General features: G+C 38.0%; 1 protein-coding gene across 1 annotated transcript in view; it reads left to right on the plus strand.

The window, feature by feature from the left end:
- Nucleotides 1-24,138, plus strand: part of LOC137296319 (uncharacterized) — an 87,628-nt gene that overhangs the window by 18,379 nt on the left and 45,111 nt on the right. The window contains exons 2-3 of the mRNA XM_067828090.1: nt 2,645-2,696; nt 22,943-23,050. Coding sequence (XP_067684191.1) covers nt 2,645-2,696; nt 22,943-23,050 — 160 coding nt within the window. The remainder of the gene's footprint in view (nt 1-2,644; nt 2,697-22,942; nt 23,051-24,138) is intronic.

Consider the following 24,138-nt stretch of genomic DNA (forward strand, 5'->3'; position numbering starts at 1 on the left):
TGTTGGATGTTGAGGGCATATGTCATCTTTGTGTATCTTTGGGTGTTCATGCCACCTATATATTTTGAGACATTTATTACGACAGGCGATTTAAGCTTTACTATGGGTATCAACATAAACCTTAAGAAAGAAAGACACATAAGATGTTAATCAATAGATGATACATATTGAACACACATGAAAAAGCATGAAATATGTTTGAGGTGACTCCTTTTGCCCGTAGGCAGCACATGCATTTCATGCCAGGTGAGTTGACAGTCCATTGTCATACCTGGCTAAATGACCTAATTGCCATCTGTAGTCTGAACTATTGTTTTCAGCAGCAGTTGAATCCATATTTTTTGCTAGATTGTATGAGTAAACATACTTTAATGGATATATGTATTCACAGCTTACTGAATTTAGTTTCAACATATGCTATTTGCAGTCATGTAAAGTGTAGGGATACAGAGGGAACAGCCTAAAAACTGAACTAGTTCACATGACCTAACTATGGCAACCATGGTGTTTCCCATCTATGTATAAAATATCCTCAGATACTTCTCAAAATTGTTAAATCTACAAGGATTGTAGTGAAGTTTATCTAGATTTATACCTTACTGTAGCCATTACTCATCCACTTTCATTGACAACTGAATGAAATTTGGTATGTTTCTTAGTTTTTAGTGAGTTATAAGCCTCATATTTTCCAATATTTTCTGTTTGATTTGGATTTCAACATGTTCTTACCATGCTAAGCTGTTCTCACATATTGTGCTTTATGTTCATGTCATCTGCCATGTATCAGCTAAAAGATACATGGAATATTTCAGATCACGCCACACTTCTATGCATGACGGCTAAATGTTTCTCTTCATGTCACATCTTTCTTGACACCAAGAAATCAGCAAAATATAAAATTATTTACGACTAACTCAAAATCCTTCCTCAGATTATGTCAGTTTCAGTTCTCTGCAGTGCTATAGTTGTGACAGAATTATGTAACTAGTCCTTTGTTTATTGGCAGTCAAGAGTGAAGCACACTTTTCGGCAACTTTCAATCACTTGGTATGACTCAACCACGTTTTTTATCCCCCTGGCATGTAATGCGGGGGAATATAGTCGACGCCTTTTCTGTCCGTAATTATTTTGTTTCCAGAGCATAACTCAGAAACTGTTGAATATCTTCAAACCAAACTTGATAGATATAATAATCTCAACCTATGGTTGTGCCTTTTGCTATTTACAGATTTTTGGCATTTTTATTTTGTTTTTGCATGGAACATTTTGGTATTAGTCTTATGGTGGGGTTGGCTTTGGAGCAGAACTGGAAAAACGTTCAGTATTTTTCTGCAAAACTTGGTAGATATATCAATCAGAACCTAAAGTGTACAGGTTTTTGTGATTTATTATTTTCTTGGTTTTCATGGAAACGTTTCGGACATAGTCTCAAAAGTGAGAGGTGTGTTTCATTTCTGGAGCAGAACTCAAAATTCATTCAATATTTTTCTGCAAAACTTGGTAGATATATCAATCAGAACCTAAAGTGGAGCCTTTTGCTACTTACAGGTTTTTGTGATTTATTATTTTCTAGGTTTCCATGGAAACATTTCAGACATAGTCTCAAAAGTGAGAGATGTGTTTCGTTTCTGGAGCAGAACTCAAAAAACGTTCAAAACCGGGATCTCATGGAAAGGTTTCGGACATAGTCTCAAAATGGAGGGATGGGCTTCGTTTCTGGAGCAGAACTCAAAGTCTGTTCTTTATTTTTTTGCGAAACTTGGTAGATAAACCAATCAGAAGCTAAAATGGTGCCTTTTGCTATTTTCATTTTGTTGTGATTTCTTAGTTTCTGGGCTTCCATGGAAACGATTCGGTCTTTGTCTCAAAAGTGAGAGGTGTGTTTCTGCAAAACTTGGTAGATATATCAATCAGAACCTAAAGTGGTGCCTTTTGCTATGTACAGGTTTTTGTGATTTGTCATTTTCTTGGTTTCCATGGAAACGTTTTGGTCTCAAAATGGAGGGATGGGCTTTGTTTCTGGAGCAGAACTCACAAACTCGTTAAAAAAATTTCTGCAAAACTTGGCAGATATGTAGGGGAGACCTTAAAGTGGTGCTTTTGCTATTTACAGGTTTTTAGAATGTGTCATTTTTCCAGTTTCCCCTAGTGTAGAGTATACAACCCTATTCCCTTAAAAGAACCCACCAATCCATTGACAAATGACTAGATGGTGGCCACATGAATATGTAAAACCTAGTAGATACAGCAACGTACAGTGAACTTGGGTAAAGTACTGGGACTGTCCACCCAAGTGTGAATGGGTGCCTCCTAAGGATGAGAAAACCACAGTGACTCAGTGCACCTAGTGGTTGCAAGAGTTATATATTCCCCAGGAGTTGAGATTGATAATACTATGTGCATCATAGAGATTGACATCTTGAGCATGTACTAGTTGCATGGAAATGTTTGTTATAAAAATATCCTGTCCAGTAAAAATCTAGATTTCCATTCTCTTTTTCAGTTTAAAAGGAATGTTTTTTTTGTTTCCATCAAAATTATGTATATATCCTGAGACTTACGCTTTTAAACCATTGGTGTAACCTACCACTTCTGGATGCTAGAGGAAGTAAGATACACCTTCACTCTGCTGTTTGTGTTTCAGAAGGACGTTCCGTGTGTGGTGAAGCAGCTGTCCTACCACTGCCTGAAGCCATGTGAGTAGCAAGTTCTGAACAGAACCCACACAGTTACTAGTAACAACTCCACCATAGCAAACTTACCAAATGAACCGGATAACATTTATAAACATCAGCATGGCTGGTTTGTGTGTTCATCCAGAATTGATTTATCTTGAAAAAAACCCCAAGCAGTTGCATTTGGAATTTTGCCTGATGGGATGTATTTCAGTATATGTTAACAACTGCAAGGGATTACTAATATCTATCATAATATGTGCTGAGACTACATTTCAGAATATCTAAAAACATTTAAGATCCCTAAATTCTGTTGTTTGTTAAGCCTACATGAACTGGTATTAGTCTGACCTAACTGTACAAACCTCTTCTTGGACTACTGCTTTCTATATAGCACTGTATGAACACAAAATCTGACAAAAATTGATTACTTGCACATTTACAGTTATTACCCATTAGCGCTAGGAATACATAGGTAATTAGTTTTTAGATATTCACCCATGTGTTTTTCAGTAATGCTCAATCTTGATTGGTCAGCTAAGCGAGAAGAAATATGGTTGGTTGATGGATCTACTTTTCATGATTAAAGTTCACTGACAAATATTTATTTTGTGATTCTTCTTTTCAAAATACATTATGGGTAATAAATAGAATAACCACACCAGTACAAGAGATTTCTGGAAATATGCTTGTTAAAATAATGTTCAGTGCCCTGTCAAAACTGTGTTTGAATAAACATGGTTCTTGAAAAGATGAGTGGATGAGTCCCGTTGTTCAGACACTGCTGCTATAAAGGTTGAACTACAACACAGGTTTTAGTGATGCTGAAATAGCACAAAAGCAGTGCATAATGGTTTTCCATAACAGATGTGTTAACCCGTTATTATCCTACACAACAACAAAGTTGCAGAGGATATGGAATACAATATTTGCAAAGTTTTGTCTGTCCATGCATCTGTCCGTGTCCTGTCACACTTTGTCCAAAGCATATCTCCTAAACTATTCATGATAGCTTAACCAGTCTTGGTACACATGTCAACCATGATCCCTAGATGTATCTTTTGGGAGTTATACCCATATATATATTGTAATTTTTGTTGTTTCCATGATATCATCTTGTCTGAGGCAAGTATACCATACTACACCAGCTATCTTTATCACACTTGGCTCACATATCAAGCATGATCCATAGATGTGCTGTTGGACCCAGATAAAAACATTTATTTCTAATGGTTTCCATGGCAACACTTTTGACTTTGACTGAATGTGGTCATAGTGCTCTTTTCCGGACCAGAACTTAAATCGTGGTCACTATTTCTTCACCACACTTGGCACATAGATAGGTCTGATGGTGTTCTGGTGCCTTTTGGTAGTTTTAGTATTCTGACTAAGATATTTTTTATATCCCCCCAGCATCTAATACGGGAGGATATAGTTGTCGCATCGTCTGTCCGTTCGTCCGTGCGTCCATCTTCATTTTGTTTCTGGAACATAACTCAGAAACCGTTCAATATTTTTAGACCAAACTTGACAGATATATTAATCTCAACCTGTAGTTGTACCTTTTGCTATTTGCAGAGTTTTGACGTTTTCATTTTTTTGGTTTTTGCCATGGAACATTTTGGTGTTAGTCTGATTGTAGGGTGGGCTTTGTTTCTGGAGCAGGGAACCTCAAAACCGTTCAATATTTTTCTGCAGGACTTGTTGCATACATGAGTCAGAACCTAAAGTGGTCCCTTTTGGTACTTACAGGTTTTTGTGATTTATTATTTTCTAGGTTTCGGACGTAATCTCAAAATGGAGAGATGGGCTTCGTTTCCAGAGTTGAACTCAAAAACCATTTCATATCTTTGAAAAGATCTTGGCAGATATATGAGAGAGATCTTGAAGTGGTGACTTTTTCTGATTACAGATACATGGCATTTATATTTTTCATGAATTCAATGGAAACAAGTCAGACATTGTCTAAAAACACAATAAGTAACTGTCAAATGATTTGTCCTTTCAAATATGTTGGGGCCGGGGGGATATGTCATCTTGTGATGACTCTTGTTGTGATTTCTTAGTTTCTTGGTTTTCATGGAAACAATTCTGATTTGTCTCAAAAGTGAGAGGTGTGTTTAGTTTCCGGAGCACATCTCCAAAAGTTCCTAATATCTGTCAGCAAAAGTTGGTAGATATATGATGCAGACCCCAAAGCGGTGCCTTTTGCTATGTACAGGTTTTTGTGATTTATAATTTTCTGGGTTTTCATGGAAACGTTTCAGACTTTGTCTCAAAACGGAGGGATGGGGTTTGTTTCCGGAGTAGAACTCACAAACTTCTAAATATCTTTCAGCAAAGCTTTGCAAATATGTAGGGAGACCCTAAAGTGGTGATTTTGCTATTTACAAATTTTTGTGATTTATCATTTTCCAGTTTCCATGGAAACGATTCTGACTTAGTCTCAAAATGGGATGGGCTTTGTTTCTGGAGCACAACTTGAAAACTATTTCATATCTTACAGCAAAACTTGGCAGATCTTTCAGGCAGACCACAAAGTGGTGCCTTTTTTATTTACAGTGTTTTGGCATTTTTATTTTTCCTGCTTTCTATTGAAACAATCTGACTTCGTCTCAAAATGGAGGGATAGGTTTCGTTTCCAGAGGACAACTCAAAAACCATTTCATATCTTTTAACAGATCCTGGCAGATATTTGAGACAGAACTTGAAGTGGTGCCTTTTGCTGTTTACAGATATATGGCATTTATATATTTCATGACTTCCTTGGAAAATATTCAGACTTAGTCTAAGAAAACATCAAGTAACTGTCAGATGATTTGTCCTTTCAAATATGTGGGGACCGGGGGTATATGTCATCTTCTGATGACTCTTGTTTTTTCATAGTCCTTATCCTTTCCAGCTTGAATTTTCTTCAGTTTAATGTTATCAGAACGTTTAGTTACAGGGATGAATTTCTCCATTTTTATTGATATGTGATCGTCTTGTAATGATACCCACAATCGGTACGAAGATGCAAAGGAGAAAGCCTAGCATCCTATACTACACATAACGTGACTGGCTGAGCTGCACATGTCTCAACCAGTGGCAGTGTGCATAATACTGTCAAAATGTCCGGGTGGGGGGAGAGGTAAACAACTTTGCTAGCAATCACATGCTCATTTGAAAGATGTGTATTGTGATTTGAATCGGGAGGATTCTACGACATATCTTTATGATGTGGCATATATTGATTTAATATGACAGAATTTTCCCACTAGCCCACGGGCAAGCAATCTTGAAACTTCGACTTGCCTAGCGAGTTAAAAATTCAGATCGGGCAAGTAGGTATTGGATAAATATGTGATTATAAGCAGGTAATGGATAAACATATGATTAAAAGTAGGTATGGATAAATATGTGATTGTAAGTAGTTATGGATAAATATGTGATTGTAAGTAGGTATGGATAAATATGTGATTGTAAGTAGGTATGGATAAATATGTGATTGTAAGTAGTTATGGATAAATATGTGATTGTAAGTAGGTATGGATAAATATGTGATTGTAAGTAGTTATGGATAAATATGTGATTGTAAGTAGTTATGGATAAATATGTGATTGTAAGTAGTTATGGATAAATATGTGATTGTAAGTAGGTATGGATAAATATGTGATTGTAAGTAGTTATGGATAAATATGTGATTGTAAGTAGTTATGGATAAATATGTGATTGTAAGTAGATATGGATAAATATGTGATTGTAAGTAGGTATGGATAAATATGTGATTGTAAGTAGTTATGGATAAATATGTGATTGTAAGTAGGTATGGATAAATATGTGATTGTAAGTAGGTATGGATAAATATGTGATTGTAAGTAGGTATGGATAAATATGTGATTGTAAGTAGGTATGGATAAATTTGTGATTGTAAGTGTATGGATAAATATGTGATTGTAAGTAGGTATGGATAAATATGTGATTGTAAGTAGGTATGGATAAATATGTGATTGTAAGTAGGTATGGATAAATATGTGATTGTAAGTAGTTATGGATAAATATGTGATTGTAAGTAGGTATGGATAAATATGTGATTTTAAGGTAGGTACTGGTTTTGGATAGATATGTGATACTGTCATTCCAGCATAACTGACTCACTTGTGATTACACATATACTAAAATAAAATTCCAGCATAACTGACTCACTTGTGATTACACATATACTAAAATAAAATTCCAGCATAACTGACTCACTTGTGATTACACATATACTAAAATAAAATTCCAGCATAACTGACTCACTTGTGATTACACATATACTAAAATAAAATTCCAGCATAACTGACTCACTTGTGATTACACATATACTAAAATAAAATTCCAGCATAACTGACTCACTTGTGATTACACATATACTAAAATAAAATTCCAGCATAACTGACTCACTTGTGATTACACATGTACTAAAATAAAATATATATCTAATATTAATAAAATGACGTATATTTCTAGGAAACAAACATCCAACATATTCAGAACAAATTTTTCTCTGACAAGATATGCCACCTCCAAATGTATGTTGTTATATCAATTCTTTGAATGTCATTTAGAAGTGAAAATACATAAGAATGAAGATTTTTATGGATATCAACTTCTTTATGTGAGAACACAACGTGTTAATGCTTACTCCTGGTATCCCTCCACACCACAGACGATGGACTTAGAACCTCAGTATACTGCAAGCCGACGCACACCGACCAGTACATCCACTACAACTCCTGCCACCATCCTCAGATCAAGCAAGCTATCATCGCCACCCTTACCAGACGTGCCAAAGCCCTCTGCCACCCCGATGCCCTAAACAATGAACTGGACCACCTCAGAAAGACATTCACCACACTCAACGGTTACCCTCCCCAGCTCGTCACAGCCACCATCAACAAGACCCTCAAGGACTGAGAACCCCGCCCCAAACCTTCTCCATCACCCATCAGAGTAACCATACCCTACCTTGGCCCCATCAGTCATCAAATATCACGCCTCATCAAGACCAAAGCCAGCATCGATGTCACCTTCTCCAGTGGCAAGACCATCAAGACCTACCTAAAAGCCAACGGTAAAGGACCCAGCTGTGAACACCCTAACCCAAGAGGATGCATCTACCAGATCCCTTGCAACTGTGGCGACCTATACATTGGAGAAACGCTGAGACCAATCAACACCAGAATGAAGGTACATCAGACCTCAGTCAGCAAACTTGACCAGAAATCGGCCATCTCTGAACACATTCTCAAGAACCCTGGACACTCAATTCGATGGGAGGACACTAGGATACTATCTACCAACAACAACAACTGGCGCCAAAGGAAACTGCAAGAGGCCATCGAGATCCGGAGACAGAAACCAGCCATCAACCGCGACCAAGGAGTGTACCTACCAAGTGCCTGGGACTTATTGATAAATTAATCTCATCTATCTGTGTACATTCTATCTATGTAATTCATGTATAGCCAGTCTGCCCGAGTACATCCTTACCTACTTGTGTTTGTACATCATCAACCCTCATGTAAACATGCTCACCCCCTATCGTGTGTTATGTACATCATCCTATCATGCGTAATGTATCACCATTGGCTTCCATCCTTATCCCCAATCATGTACATCGTCCTTACCCTGTATCTGTGTTATGTAAACATATCCAATCAACTGTAATGCATTACCATTGGCTTCGATCATTGTTATCATAACTATCGGCTTCCTATCAGTGCTTGTTTATACTGGCTTCCAGCTTTCGTTAACTCATTCCACTTGCTACTTTGTTATTGTTTTACCTGTACATATAAATACACCTCTGTATCCCCTTTCTCAATCACCTGATGAAGGAGTAAGCATTAACTCCGAAACGTTGTGTTCTCACATAAAGAAGTTGATATCCATAAAAATCTTCATTCTTATATGTTGTTATACTTCTGTTACCAAGGTGAGAACTATTATATGCCTCAGATTTAATCTCTCCCTATCAAGCCACTTTCATATCTGTCAAATTAAAGAGGAATATTTATTCTGTTGAATCACAATAAACTTTGTTTACCTCAGGCTTTTTTTAATCAGATACAGTTGAAGCTGTCTTACTCGGACCCTAAGTAACCCATTTTTCTATATAATTCGGACCAAATTGTTGGTCCCGGCAGAAGTTATCATTATATATAGGCTAACTAATTCGGACTTCATGTAACTCGGATTTCAGACTGAAATCTCCGCCCTTCAAGGTAATTTACTATGAAAACATCGCTAATTAACTCGGACTAGCGGGACTGCATGAGGCAGAAGTGCTTTGTAGTTGGACGATTACCAACTTCAAATGGATTATCATGTGTGATGGTAACCAATTAACAAAAGGAATTAACAAAGCAGTTCAATAAGCTGACATGACTCACTCAGTGTCATTTTGATGGTATGCAATTTTGTTATAAAACGACGATACTCCAGTAATTTCTCATCAGTGACAAAATGGCTGAACTACCACCAAAGCGAAGACTTCCAAATGCAGCCCTTACCTTGACTGACAAGATTAAGTTGATCAACGATGCTGAGAGGCTACCGGCAGTGAAGAAGAAGGACCTTGCAGAAAAGTACAAAATAAGCAAACAGACAGTCTTGGACATTCTAAGAAGACGGGAGTATTACTGTGAGCAGTTCGAGACAAATGTCTGATAAGTGAAAACATTCTTGTCTGATGAAAAACTTACATGGAAATTGAATGTTTCATTTCAAATGTGTTTACATGAAACATGCACCATAATCAGTCAAAACAATAACTTCATGAAGATTTTGCCTGTTTGAACTTTAAAAATACCACAGTTTACTTAACTGCAAAACAAACGATACGATCAGTAATGCCAAATTTACATAGGCTCTGTGTTACAGACAGAGGTTACAATTTGACATGAAGCTCTCAAATATAAGCATTAATATGAAATACAATTAATGTCAATGTAATAAATCAGAAAATGCAATATCACTGTAATTATAAAGGCAATTGCAACAAAGCAATAGATGCTGTAACCTGCAACATGTTACGGAGGTTACATGAGAATTTGAACTAAATTGAATTAAAACATACATTAAAATTGGCTGTTTTATCAAAACCAGACAAAGTTAATATCCACCATGTGTTGAGAGCCCAGGGAAATTATGTCCACTTTACTAGACATGTAATAGCGTTTAAACCTGTCATCATGTGTTAAATGAATGATTACAGGAAGGATGAATACAAATTATGAAGGTTAGGTCCCTGAATGCAACATTCACAAAATCAGGTTCTAACACGATGCTAAAGATATATATTAAAATTTGTTATGTAGACATTAACGCTAACAGTATAAGTATTCAGTGACTATTTCTTAACACTTCTGAACAAAAAATGCAACTATTTCTGTCTGTACCTTGAAGTCACTGGTTGCATAGGCTAGATGAGTTTTGGTGACATGGAAACATTCAGAAAAATTTGCGTGTGGATTAATATATTTATCACCAAATAGTAACATTAATTCCATCAACAGTATTGCATCACACCTTATTTAAAATTGTGCATAAGTTTACTGGCAATATTGCATTTGAGTATCGTGAAAGTATTCTCTCTACTTTCTGACAGTGATAACAAATAGTAGTGACCAGTTTGCTTTTGTTTCCCATAAATTGTAAGTCAGCCTTGCCTGAACAAACGTTAAAATAACCCACGATTCAGAAGTATGTTTTCATGTCTGTCATGGTGTATATGCTGGAGACAGGGATGAACATCAATTGCCACCATTTTGGTGGTAGTGGGTTTGAATCCTGTGTAGCCCTCATTATGTTTCTGGATAAGTCTGCACCAGGTCATGCTGTTCATGGGTTTAAGACAAAGTGATGAAAATATGGATTCTTTTCAACTTGTCTCCCAAATGAAGTTGACATGCTATAATAATGCTGAAAAATGAGGAAGGCAGCTAATGGTGATGGGAGTGTTGGACAGATTCTTGCTACAAGCTTTAAAGTAGATATGCCAATTATGTGAAGCAAGCTGCTTGATCACCCCTGGCAGTGACTAACATAAATAGTAATGTTGTGATTGGTTTATTTCAAGACCTTGGTAATGTTCTCAAACAGTATGTCTGCTTGTGACAAAGTATAAAGGCACAACAGACTTTTTATTTTTTTCTAAAACACTCCATAACCCCCCACCCCCCCAACATTCAGTACATTTGTCATTATGACTTGTTGCCAGGCTTGCGAACACTGATCCTAAGAACCATCTATTGACATCATGCAGCTGCAAGTAGTGTAGGAGTACAATGTCCATTTATCCCAGGTATTGAAATCAGTCTGTTTGGAAATTGTGCATTAACCCAACTCCTGACTGACGTGGAGGCAATACTCACATGTACTCAGCAAAAAACAGGAAATGCAGTAGCAGAAAAATTGGAACTATAGTCTGTCTGCAGTGAAAACGTACCAATAAATGTCTTTTAAACGGTACAGTATATCAAAGAAAGTAAAATCAAGATAGTTATTCCTCAGGATTTTAACAAGCCATCATAGTTTTAAATCGCTATTATTGGTTTGTATTACAAGGAGATTAAATGAAACACTGATAATAAGAAGAGTTGTTCTATGTTAATGCTGATCATGTAACGCACGTGCATTTGTTTCACTGTTCCAACTACTGAACTTGTAATACAAGCTGGTAATAGCAGTTTGAAACAATAATTGTTTCTCAAGCAACTTTTATCATAAGTTGAATAAAATGTTAATATTTAAATGTTTAACAGGGAAGGTCACATTATGAGGCTTTGCAATCTTAATTTAACTTTATTTGATTTACAATTTTGTTTACTCCCCTGGGTGCCACAGGGACATACATGTCGTTCCTCTTCAACCCTAATTTTGAAGTCCAGTAAAATTCTAAATATATCAAACACAGAAATATACTTGACAGTTTTGTGAATTCTTTGGGAAATTTCCTGTGACTTGATGCTATCCACTATTATCTCTGACAGAGTGAAAGTGCTTCGAATAACCTTTCAGAATAAGCTTCATGATAAATGTTGCCTCTTTTGACACGTTATGAAATTGCTTTCACAGCATTTTCTGCAGTATGTTTTGAAATGTGAAAATCTGATAATTATTGGGAGTACTGAATTTAAAAATTAGCATACTAATGATCACTGATATCAGTTTTTCACAATATCACTGATGATAATTCTGAAATGTTGCCGATGAATCAGCTGAGATGTCTGTGAAAATACACGCTTTCTGCTACATTGGATAGTGTTTACAAAATCATGTTTCATGAAGGCTGGTATTGGGACACCAATTACATCACATATTTTTTATAGTCATCTGTGACAAACACATCTCTAAATTCCCCATACATTTTAGAATCAGATTACAAAGGGTCTTTGCCACCAATACCAACTGTCTGGATAAAATGTAACGAAAGATGTTCGGTGTGAAAATGAACGCTGTGCTTGAACGACTCCACTTGTTTGAAATTTAAACAAAGAAAAATTCTGACTTTACACTATGTATGATTTTTAGAAATTTTGTGATTTTTTAGAATTTTGTCTAATCATTGTTTAAAATGGCTCAGTACCTTTAGAATATGCATGGAAAGAGTAATGTAGCTTAAAGATATAACAAATTAAGAATAAATACAATGCAGTGATTTGATAATTCATAAGAAACTGTCAAAGTTTCTGTGCAGCTTGGATCATGGCATGACTGACACAAACACAAACAGAATGACAACGGTAATTATCAGCATTTCTGGCTTCTTCTGTTATTTACAATGTAAATGATAAAAACATATAACAATACACAGATAGTCAGATTACTTTAAATCCCATGTTCATGTAGAAACAATCCCTAAATCAAGGGAAAGGTCATCGCAAAACCCTGTGTACTCTTTTTAGCAAAGTCCCTATTTTGTAAGAAATCAGTCATTGGTAGTAATGCAATACATCAACATAGTTGTACATATTAGGCACTTTCTTTGAGGTGAAGTTAGGTTTAACATTCAAAATATCTGTAACAAAGACAGGAGTTGACAAGGTTGATTAATAAAGCTTGTTTAAACATTACAAAATCCATTTTGTTTTGTCATTTTTATGCCACTTCATTGAGACTTTGAACTTCTTCTCGTAAAACCACTGATCAGAAGTCATTTATCTTGAACAAGTGTTTTGTAGAGACCCTGAACATTTGCATTGTTCAGTTACGCATTTCGGATTATCATCAAATGGGCTATGCATTTTTAATTGCCGAGCTGTAGATAAGTAGATTAGTGGGGCTTCGGTGTGTATGAAAAGGCCTAAACTGATTTGTTGGTCTCTCTGTATTTGGCGATGAGAAACTATGGATGCCCTGATCTGCATTACATTGACCTTATGTTAAGCATAGCGGAGTAATGACCCATTTTCTTTATATATATGTCAGGGTAGAGATTGCAATCTGGTAGAATCAGAGATTCTACCAGTCGAGATTGCAATTGGAGTCTCTACCAGTAGAGATTGAGATTGGAGTCCCTACTGGTAGAATCTCCGATCCTACTAGTACAGATTGCAAATGCAGTCTCCACTGAATTGTCAATTTCCAATTCAGCTGGTAGAAATGCTGATTTATCTGTGGGACAACAACAAAGACACTTGCTGAACAATAATATGCATTTTTACTAAGGTATAGAATGTTTCCAGTTTGATACATTTATTACAATATTTACACATCTTACTTACAAAATAGGTAACAGGAAGATAGCACTAAACTTTATTCTGACACATGTTAGTTGTGGTTGTGTGACACTTTGTAGAAACTTTACTCCTTGTTTTTTACAACATCTGTTAGTTATACAGCTGCCCTTACAAGCACATACACTTGATCCTTGTGTCATTCTTGTTGTCCAGTCTGTGTTAATTCTTGAAGCCCGGATGATTGATATATCTTTTAGACTGGTGTGGAACATTCAGGGCATGTGCTGAGTGCTGAGGAAAAGTCTAACCAAGTCATGTCTGATCCAGGAGTAGTTAGCCTTGATCTCATCCCATGTTTTGGCACGTCGTGAATGACCAACTGCAAAGACGTCTGCAAAGGAAAACAAGGATTTTATTTTCTGTTTCATTCAAATCCACATAAAGAGGCAAATGTATAAATTGTTGATTAAATAATGTATTAATTGTAATGAATACTGTGAATGTATAACATACCGTTTAACTGTGTCAGATATATCCTCCTTGGGGATGATGATTTCTTGATGATTTCTGGCAGTAGGTAATCCTCCTAGATCCTATCTTTTGTAGCTTGAAGTGCTTAGCAGTTTGTAAAACTTGGCCTTCTGTTCCTCCATTGTCCACTGGTGTGTGATGATCTCTTCAGCTGATAACTGGTTCATGCTCAAGTCTATTCCCCTTATATACCCATAAACAGTGTAACACTTCTGACATCTGACATACCTACAGCCCAGTATATCTAAATTTAGTTCAAACAACAAAAAGATTTCACCTACTTAAAATGGAAGATTCCCAAAGACCAATTAATCCATGAGAGTAAAGCGAGAACTAGGTAGCGATGAAAACTGGATTAACAGATTGAGATTAACAGATTAAGATTGACTGGAACTGTGTAAACAATTATATTAATTAACTTAAGGTTTGTTTTTTTTTCAAACATATTATATTTCTAGAGAAACCTGAATTGGTGAAAAAGCATGGTTGCTTTTTCTAACACTGTCCCAGGAAATACCGAATTGGTTTGTTGTTACAAGGTGTAGGTGGCATGTGGGCATTCTGGGAGGAGGGGTGCAGGGCAATTAACTTCTTGGACATTTCCCACCTGAGAATATTATTGCCTGGTCATTTCCCCACCTCTTTGAAAAGCAGTGTTTTTATGACGATTACTGATAATTAGTTGAGACTTACATCGGAATGAATTCAAACTTCCTACTTTTAACTATGACTTTGAGATGTAGGAGTTGGGGTGGGATTAAAGACAGCATGTATTTAACATCCCACTGTAAACAGTAGGAAAATAAGTAAATCACTTAGTTTTTCCTGGCAACAAAAGATCAAATAGCAACCTAAAAAACTGATTTTTTGTACAACCAACAGCAGCATGTAAGGAAGGTGTGGCATATTGTTTTATGTTCTAGAGAAACCTGAATTGGTGAAAAAGCATGGTTGCTTTTTCTAACACTGTCCCAGGAAATACCGAATTGGTTTGTTGTTACAAGGTGTAGGTGGCATGTGGGCATTCTGGGAGGAGGGGTGCAGGGCAATTAACTTCTTGGACATTTCCCACCTGAGAATATTATTGCCTGGTCATTTCCCCACCTCTTTGAAAAGCAGTGTTTTTATGACGATTACTGATAATTAGTTGAGACTTACATCGGAATGAATTCAAACTTCCTACTTTTAACTATGACTTTGAGATGTAGGAGTTGGGGTGGGATTAAAGACAGCATGTATTTAACATCCCACTGTAAACAGTAGGAAAATAAGTAAATCACTTAGTTTTTCCTGGCAACAAAAGATCAAATAGCAACCTAAAAAACTGATTTTTTGTACAACCAACAGCAGCATGTAAGGAAGGTGTGGCATATTGTTTTATGTTTACATTATGTTTACATATAGTATTCCCAGAAATTATTGAGAATCATGTTGCGTCATGTAACTCATTACGTTTATTAACTTCTGGCGTTTTACTTACATAAACATGTTAAAACATCATCCTTTTACAGTCTCAGTCTTGTTTTAGTACTTTTTTAGACCTCCTCGCTCAGCAATGCATGCCTGAATACGCCTAGGCACACTACCCATCAAAGTTTGTAGGTAATCGTGTGACAGGGTATCCCAATATTGGACCACCTCAGCCTTCATATCTTCAATATTTCTCAGTCCCTTTTGGTTTATTCTGTCCTTCAGGACTCCCCACACATTCTCAATTTGGTTTAGGTCTGGGCTGTAACTGGGCCAGTCTAAAACTTGAACATTTTCGCCTGACAACCACTGTTTTGTGTAGCGTGCAGTGTTTTTTGGGTCATTATCATGCTGGAAAATCCAATCATCTTCATACAATGTTTGTGCTGTCGGAAGAAGGTGACCATTTAGAATGTCAACGTATCTTTCTTTTGTCAAGTTTCTGTGAAAACACACAATAGCGTCACTCCGCGAGCCGATATGCCACCCCACATGTGAAACTTCGGGCTATGTTTTGGTCGCTGGTAGATAGGTTTGACAGTATCTTTGGTCCAAATTTTCACACAGTTAGGGAAAAGCCAAACAGAACTTTCATCCGAAAAGAAAACATTATCCCAATCTTGATTTTCATGAGCCCGACACCAGTTTAAACGTTTTTCCTTTTGTGCATCTTTCATCAACGGTGAGGGAATTCCATGTTTTTTCACCCAATGAAGTCTCTGTAATTCCTGCCTAACTGTTTCATTACATACCTGAGGACTTCCTCTGCTAATCATTTCATTTCTGATGTTCTCAGCACTTTTCAATTTGCCCCTACTCACAATCTGCCCAAGTCTTCGGCGATCCACAACACTGAATTTCCTAGGCCGACCTGCCCCTGCTTTGTGCTCTATCCCGGTTCCTGTTTGAATATTCTTCAAAGTTCTGTATACTGTAGACAGAGGAATACCATGTCTACAAGCTACCACTTTAGCATCAGCCTCACCCCTTTCAAAATCATCTAGAATGAGCTTTCTTTTCTCTCTTGCTGTAAATTCTGCCATGTCAACACAGGAAGCGTCTGCTCAGACAAGGGAGATAACTCTTGATGTAATGAGCTGCCTTCTAAGCCTTCAAGACTTGTCTCCCTTATTTAGTGCATAGTGAAAGCCCTTTTTCCAATCTTAGCATCATCAGAAAAAATACAAAGATTTTCTCAATAATTTCTGGGAACACTGTATATGAAAATAGATTTTGTGTTTCTAAATATTCACTGGCTTGTGTAGCAGAGCATGGAGTCATCCCACAGATGACATCCTTACCTTGTCAGCTTGCTGACGGGGTTAACCTCTTTGGTCATGTGGACAAGGCGTCTGACTTCGGATCGGAAGGTCCGTCGTTCGAATCCCAGCACGGGACTCCGAAATTTTGTGGCCGCTACATTGGCGCCCAACGTGGGGCTGAGCACGTTCATATCATATTTGAACAAAATAAGCCTCAGTACCCAACTATGTGGCCCGGGACGTGCCTTTTGTTGACGGGGGAGTATGTAGCAGAGCGTGGAGTCATCCCACAGATGACATCCTTACCTTGTCAGCTTGCTGACGGGGTTAACCTCTTTGGTCATGTGGACAAGGCGTCCGACTTCGGATCGGAAGGTCCGTCGTTCGAATCCCAGCACGGGACTCGGAAATTTTGTGGCCGCTACACTTGCATAAGTGTAGGACTGCAATCTCAACCCTGACAGATTTGAGCTTCTACTGGTAGGGATTGTGATTGTATATGTTCTTTTATATGATCAGAGTCTCTACCAGTAGAGACTCTGATTGCAATCGCAACTAGAAGGATTGGAGATTCTACAAGTAGAGACTCCAATCGCAATCTCTACTGGTAGAGACTCATATCGCAATCTCTACTGGTAGAATCTCCGATCGCAATCTCTGCTGGTAGAGACTCCGATCGCAATCTCAACCCTGACAAATACATGACTTTTCTGTCAACGTTTGGCATCATAGAAGAAAATCCATCTTTCACATTTATTGCCTGTAATTTTTTATGTTGAGCATCCAATGTTAGATATTAACACATAATGCACGTTCATACACTTACGTCATTGAGACATCACTCTGTATTTTGTACTCCAAATAAAAGAATCATACAAAGTGCTTTTGTGGGTGCACTATGAAAAACGGAGAAATTGACGGCATTTTAACGCATAACAAAATCTTGGACAACATTTAGCAGTGTCTGTTTCTCAAACAGCTTATAGTTGAGCTTATATTATATCAACGGATACTAAATGTAGTATTCTATATCTCTGTGTAATTTTCATATGCAGGTTCAGGACCATGCGAGTGCAATTCTTGCACAACATTCACTTTTCAAGCCTTATGAAAATGTGCACGGGAAAAGAAACCTCAGCATCCATGGGGGTTAAAAATAATTCATCTGTATGTTTTTACTACCTGATTATACCTGACAGAATTTTGCGGATATTTTGACAAAATGAAAACCAAGCATTAATTTCGTAAGTCTTTGTACATTGGGAGTCGTTTGTTTGGGTAGAATAGCCAAAAGCTACTGAAATAATGGAGGAAGGAACACATGGGAGTATGTTAGCCATAGCAACTGTGGTGACATGAATGTGCAATGTCAGCAGTTTCAAGGACACAGAGTATGGCCATAACTGTCATGGAAAAATGTTGGTCCTGTGCCACATTTCTTGTTTGCTGTTCAGACAGAAGATGTGTTTACTGACATGGGGAACATTATGTTCAAAACTGCATACTGAAACTTGGCAAGTTCCTTTATATTACAGACATTGTCTTTCAAGAACCATAACCATTTGTGACATGTAAACTGAGTAGAGATTTGCTTGAGAGGCATATTTTAGAAGTTGGAAGTAAATAGGATAACTGTATATGGATGACAACTTCTTTAATACTGGAACACGACGCTTTGATACAGGTTCTTGTATCGTTTTCAAAGTGTAAATGATACAGGGAGAGAACAGGCGATATATATACATAAACTAATTAACAAGTGATGATAAAGACAACGGGTAAAAGGATAACATGGAAGCCAGTTGTGCACAGAGCCTAGTATGAATACAAGTTAACAAAGTGATGATAACTAAGGAAGCCAGTGAGGTACACAGAGTGGGTTGTTTGTACAGTAGGCTAGAGTGGTTTGATGAGCTCATCGTAAGCTGTGGGGATGGGGTAACCTTGGTCTCTGTTAATCAGGGGTCGGTATCTTTTGATGTTGATTGCTTCAGTTATTTTCCTTTTGGTAAAGTCTGATTGGTTCTTTGAGAGGATGGTGTAGTCAGTCCAGTTGATTTGGTGATCGGGATGGGCCGCTATGTGATCTGACACTGCTGATTTCTGGTCCAATTTGATGGTAGATTTCTGATGTTCCTTGATTCTGGTGTCGACAGGCACTGTATGAGTGCCCACAATTGCAGTCAATTTTGTAGGTTACATCCTTGGGGTTGGGTTTTATGGCTTGTGGGTGTTTTCTTCCATTGGCCTGTAGGAGGGTGTTGATGGTGACAGAGGTGGGGAAGGTGGTGTCTATTCCTGCTTGTTGCTTAAGAAGCCTGCTGATCTGGTGGGAGGGCTTGCCGATGTATGGGATGGAAATCTTTATTGGAGCCGATTCAGGTCGAGAGGGTTTGGAAGTAGGTGGTGATAAAGTTGCTGCAATTTTCCTGTTCACTAACTGGGGTGGGTAATCATTAAGCAAAAGTCGTCCTGAAACCTGACAACGACCCCCTAGAGCTGCTTAACCACCTCAACAAGCAACATCCCAGAGTCAAATTCACCATGGAGGCAGAAACCAACAACCAGATCCCATTCCTAGACATCCTTGTATCCCGCAACCATTCCAACCAGCTTCAGACAACAGTATACCGTAACCATCCCACACCAACCAGTATGTCCACTATCAGTCCAACCACCCTCCACGAGTGAAGTCAGGTATTATCTTCACACTTACAAGAAGAGCTAAGAACGTATGTTCTATAAAACTGCATGAGGAGATCAACCACCTGAGAGATGTTTTTGTCAACTTTAATGATTACCCACCCCAGTTAGTGAACAGGAAAATTGCAGCAACTTTATCACCACCTACTTCCAAACCCTCTCGACCTGAATCGGCTCCAATAAAGATTTCCATCCCATACATCGGCAAGCCCTCCCACCAGATCAGCAGGCTTCTTAAGCAACAAGCAGGAATAGACACCACCTTCCCCACCTCTGTCACCATCAACAACCTCCTACAGGCCAGTGGAAGAAAACACCCACAAGCCATAAAACCCAACCCCAAGGATGTAACCTACAAAATTGACTGCAATTGTGGGCACTCATACAGTGCCTGTCGACACCAGAATCAAGGAACATCAGAAATCTACCATCAAATTGGACCAGAAATCAGCAGTGTCAGATCACATAGCGGCCCATCCCGATCACCAAATCAACTGGACTGACTACACCATCCTCTCAAAGAACCAATCAGACTTTACCAAAAGGAAAATAACTGAAGCAATCAACATCAAAAGATACCGACCCCTGATTAACAGAGACCAAGGGTACCCCATCCCCACAGCTTACGATGAGCTCATCAAACCACTCTAGCCTACTGTACAAACAACCCACTCTGTGTACCTCACTGGCTTCCTTAGTTATCATCACTTTGTTAACTTGTATTCATACTAGGCTCTGTGCACAACTGGCTTCCATGTTATCCTTTTACCCGTTGTCTTTATCATCACTTGTTAATTAGTTTATGTATATATATCGCCTGTTCTCTCCCTGTATCATTTACACTTTGAAAACGATACAAGAACCTGTATCAAAGCGTCGTGTTCCAGTATTAAAGAAGTTGTCGTCCATATACAGTTATCCTATATGAGTAGAGATTGGTGCAAGCACTTGCAGGCCTGGCGTTCAGGCAACTGCTCGTTTAGTTGTTAGCTGTGATTCATGGAGCATGAAGAATAGGGGTGACTATTGGGGTGGAAGGAAGTATTGCGATATAGATAGACTATTGGGGTGGAAGGAAGTATTGCGATATAGATAGACTATTGGGGTGGAAGGAAGTATTGCGATATAGATAGACTATTGGGGTGGAAGGAAGTATTGCGATATAGATAGACTATTGCATGCTATTGTTGCCATGTTGATAGTCTTTGACTAATAACTACTGCGATAATTCAGGAAAAATTCAAATTTCAAATGAGTTGTCATTTTCTACCAGCTTTGTTTAGATTAAACTACTTATGCAACAAAATGCATTCAGTCATTTATACCTTAGGACATTCAGGTCAGAACCTTTGAAGTATGCATGATGACTTGGTTCTAACAAACAACAAGACATCACATTCACGCAGGATTTGATTCTATTTTTTACAAACCTGTGGTTTGCGGACTCTTAGATCTCCACAACTTTGTATTTAAAATAACACCCAAATTAAATAATAAATACTGGCTCTGTGCCTTTGTGACATTGTCAACATTAATGATAAATGATCACCTTTCAGTTTCAATAGAAAACAATGACTGTGTGTAAAAGCTGAAAATTCTACAGTTCACAGGTAGATATTCGTTTTTGTTAAAACAACATGAAGATATATTCAGTGCACTGAACAGTTAAAAGACACAATAGATTTAAAGAGGGCAATAATTTTATATCACTATGCAAGTATCAAGAAATGCCACAGATAAACATGTCATGAGATAACACGGTGACTCAAGTTGAAAGATAGGTTAACATTTTCTCATAAACTCTTATTTTACTCAAATTGTGTGATACAGGCAGATAATCATTATCTAGGCTCCCAAGTTTCCAATTCCTGTTTAGAAACAAGAGTACTCCTCTGCAGTGTTTGCAAAAGAATTGTAAAACGCAAAAACATATTTTTCGTGTATGATTTCTGATTTGCTTATGAGGAAAAGGAGCTTCACATGAAAACTGAAACAAGCTATTAGGCTGCTCACAGAGAAAAATAAATCGAAGCATGGAAATTTCCATTGATATACCCCTGGCATGTAATGCGGGGGGATATAGTTGATGCCTCATCTGTCTGTCATTTTGTTTCCAGCCCGTAACTCAAAACCCATTCAAACTTTTTAGACCAAACTTAATAGATATAATAATCTGAACCTATGGTTGTGCCTTTTGATATTTACAGATTTTGACATTTTTAATTTTTTTGTTTTTCTATGGAATATTTTGGTGTTAGTCTAATAGTGGGGTGTGCTTCGTTTCCGCGGCATAACTAAAAAAATGTTCTGTATTTGTCTGCAAAACTTGGTAGATATATCAGTCAGAACCTAAATTGGTACCTTTTGCTGTTTACAGGTTTTTGTGGTTTATTATTTTCTTGGTTTCCATGGAAATGTTACAGACTTAGTGTCAAAAGTGAGAGGTGTGATTTGTTTAGCACAACTTAAAAACTTCTTAATATCTGTCAGCAAAACTTGGCAGATATGTGTGGCAGACCCTACAGTGGTGCCTTTTGCCTTTTGTCATTTATCATTTTCCCAATTTCCATGGAAACAATTAAAACTCAGTCTCAAAAGGGAGGGATGGGCTTCGTTTTTGAAGCACAACTTGAAAACTTCTTAATATCTTTCAGCAAAACTTGGTAGATATGTGTGGCAGACCCTAAAGTGGTGCCTTTTGCCTTTTGTCATTTGTCATTTTCCCAGTTTCTATGGAAAAAATCAATTCAAACTCAGTCGCAAAAGGGGGCGATGGGATTTGTTTTCGGAGCACAACTTGAAAAAACTTAATATCTGTCAGCAAAACTTGGCAGATGTATGAGACAGACCACATAGTGGTGACTTTCGCCATTTACAAAGTTTTGGTATTTTTATTTTTCCTGCTTTCCATTGAAACAATTCTGACTTAGCCTCAAAAGGGAGGGATGGGCTTTGTTTCCAGAGCACAACTCGAAAACCATTTCATATCTTTCATTAGATCATGGCAGATATATGAGACAGATGTTGAATTGGTGCCTTTATGGCATTTATGTTTTTCATGATTTCCAAGAAAACATCATGTAACTGTCAGATGATTTGTCCTTTCAAATATTTTGGGGCCGGGGGGATATGTCATCCTCTGATGACTCTTGTTTGCAAAACAAATCTTTCAGAAGGAAATGCCTCTTGCTTGTTTTGACGACAAAAGTAGAGTAGAGTTGTCATTTAGCAAAGAGTTATTTGTCTCGTAGGCTTACCCTTGGTTGGGGCTGGTGCATCAAGGCTGTGTCTCTGACGCACATGATCAGTCAAATTTGTTGTATTTCCACAATACATCAGTATCAGTTTACACTTCCATCAGTTCCTTGCCCGCTTTATCTGTTTTTACCCAGTGTTCTCATACAATTGACTTAGCTGCTGTATTGTTTATTATTTCAAATTTCACAAAATCCCCCCTGTTAGACTGAGCTGTCATCTGCTGCTTGTTAGGATGGTTTGGTGTCTGTTAGTGTTAGTTCCTTTATAATGTTGAAGTTACTGTTTTCTCCAAATTGACAGTGAATCACATAGAGACATGTCACTTTGTCTTTTACAGCGGTCAATGAGAAAGACTTTCCCAACAAGCCAAGGAACTTGACCTACAGCCAAGATCTCATCAATGACACGTACATCTTCCATCTCAGCTGGCTCCTGCCTAAAGGATGTAAGTAACTTGGTACTCCCTCCGTAGTTTCTACATGTTTTGGGTAACTCTGTAGTGGGCCCTTATGTATGTGTCAACTTTGATCCTTTAACTATATGTACATCTAGAGGCGCCAAACTGATGTACTGACAGTGACATCCAAGTTCCATCTGTAGTGACTGTCAGGTGTGTGTAAAGTGTGACCGACAGAAAACTGTAATGGGCCACTGACTGAATGTACAGAGTGACTGACAGATGAATGTACAAGGTGACTAACAGATGAGTGTACGGGGTGACTGACAGGTGAGTGTACAGGTTGACTGACAGGTGAGTGTACAGGTTGACTGACAGGTGAGTGTACAGGTTGACTGACAGGTGAGTGTACAGGTTGACTAATAGGTGAATGTACATGCTGACTGACAGGTGAGTGTACAGGATGACTGACAGGAGAGTGTACAGGGTGATTGACAGGAGAGTGTACAGGTTGACTGACAGGTGAATGTACAGGTGATTGACAGGGGAGTGTACAGGGTGACTGACAGGTGAATGTACACAGTGATTGACACAAAAGTGTATAGGGTGGCAGACTGGAGAATGTACAAGGTGATTGACAGGTGAATGTACAGGGTGATTGACAGGAGAGTGTACAGGGTGACTGACAGGTGAATGTACAAGGTGACTCACATGTTAGTGTACAGGTTGACTGACAGGTGAATGTACAGGGTGACTGACAGGTGAGTGTACAGGGTGACTCACATGTTAGTATACAGGTTGACTGAGAGGTGAATGTACATGGTGACTGACAGGTGAATGTACAGGGTGACTGACAGGTGAATGTACAGGTTGACTGACAGGTGAATGTACAAGGTGACTGACAGGTGAGTGTGCAATGTGACTGACAGGTGAATGTACAGATTAGGTGAATGTACAGGTTGACTGACAGGTGAATGTATTCTTCAAAATTTCATTACTTCTGTGTTTGGAATTGTGAAATGATATCTTCTGGAAGACAGGACTACAATTCACTATAACCTGTACTCTAGCAATCCTGTCCTCAGTGCTTTTCAGTTTGTTCAGTGGTTGTATGGATGAGTATGTGAGTACAGTTT

This window comes from Haliotis asinina, chromosome 9 (assembly GCF_037392515.1).
Source record: "Haliotis asinina isolate JCU_RB_2024 chromosome 9, JCU_Hal_asi_v2, whole genome shotgun sequence".
NCBI lineage: Eukaryota > Metazoa > Mollusca > Gastropoda > Lepetellida > Haliotidae > Haliotis > Haliotis asinina.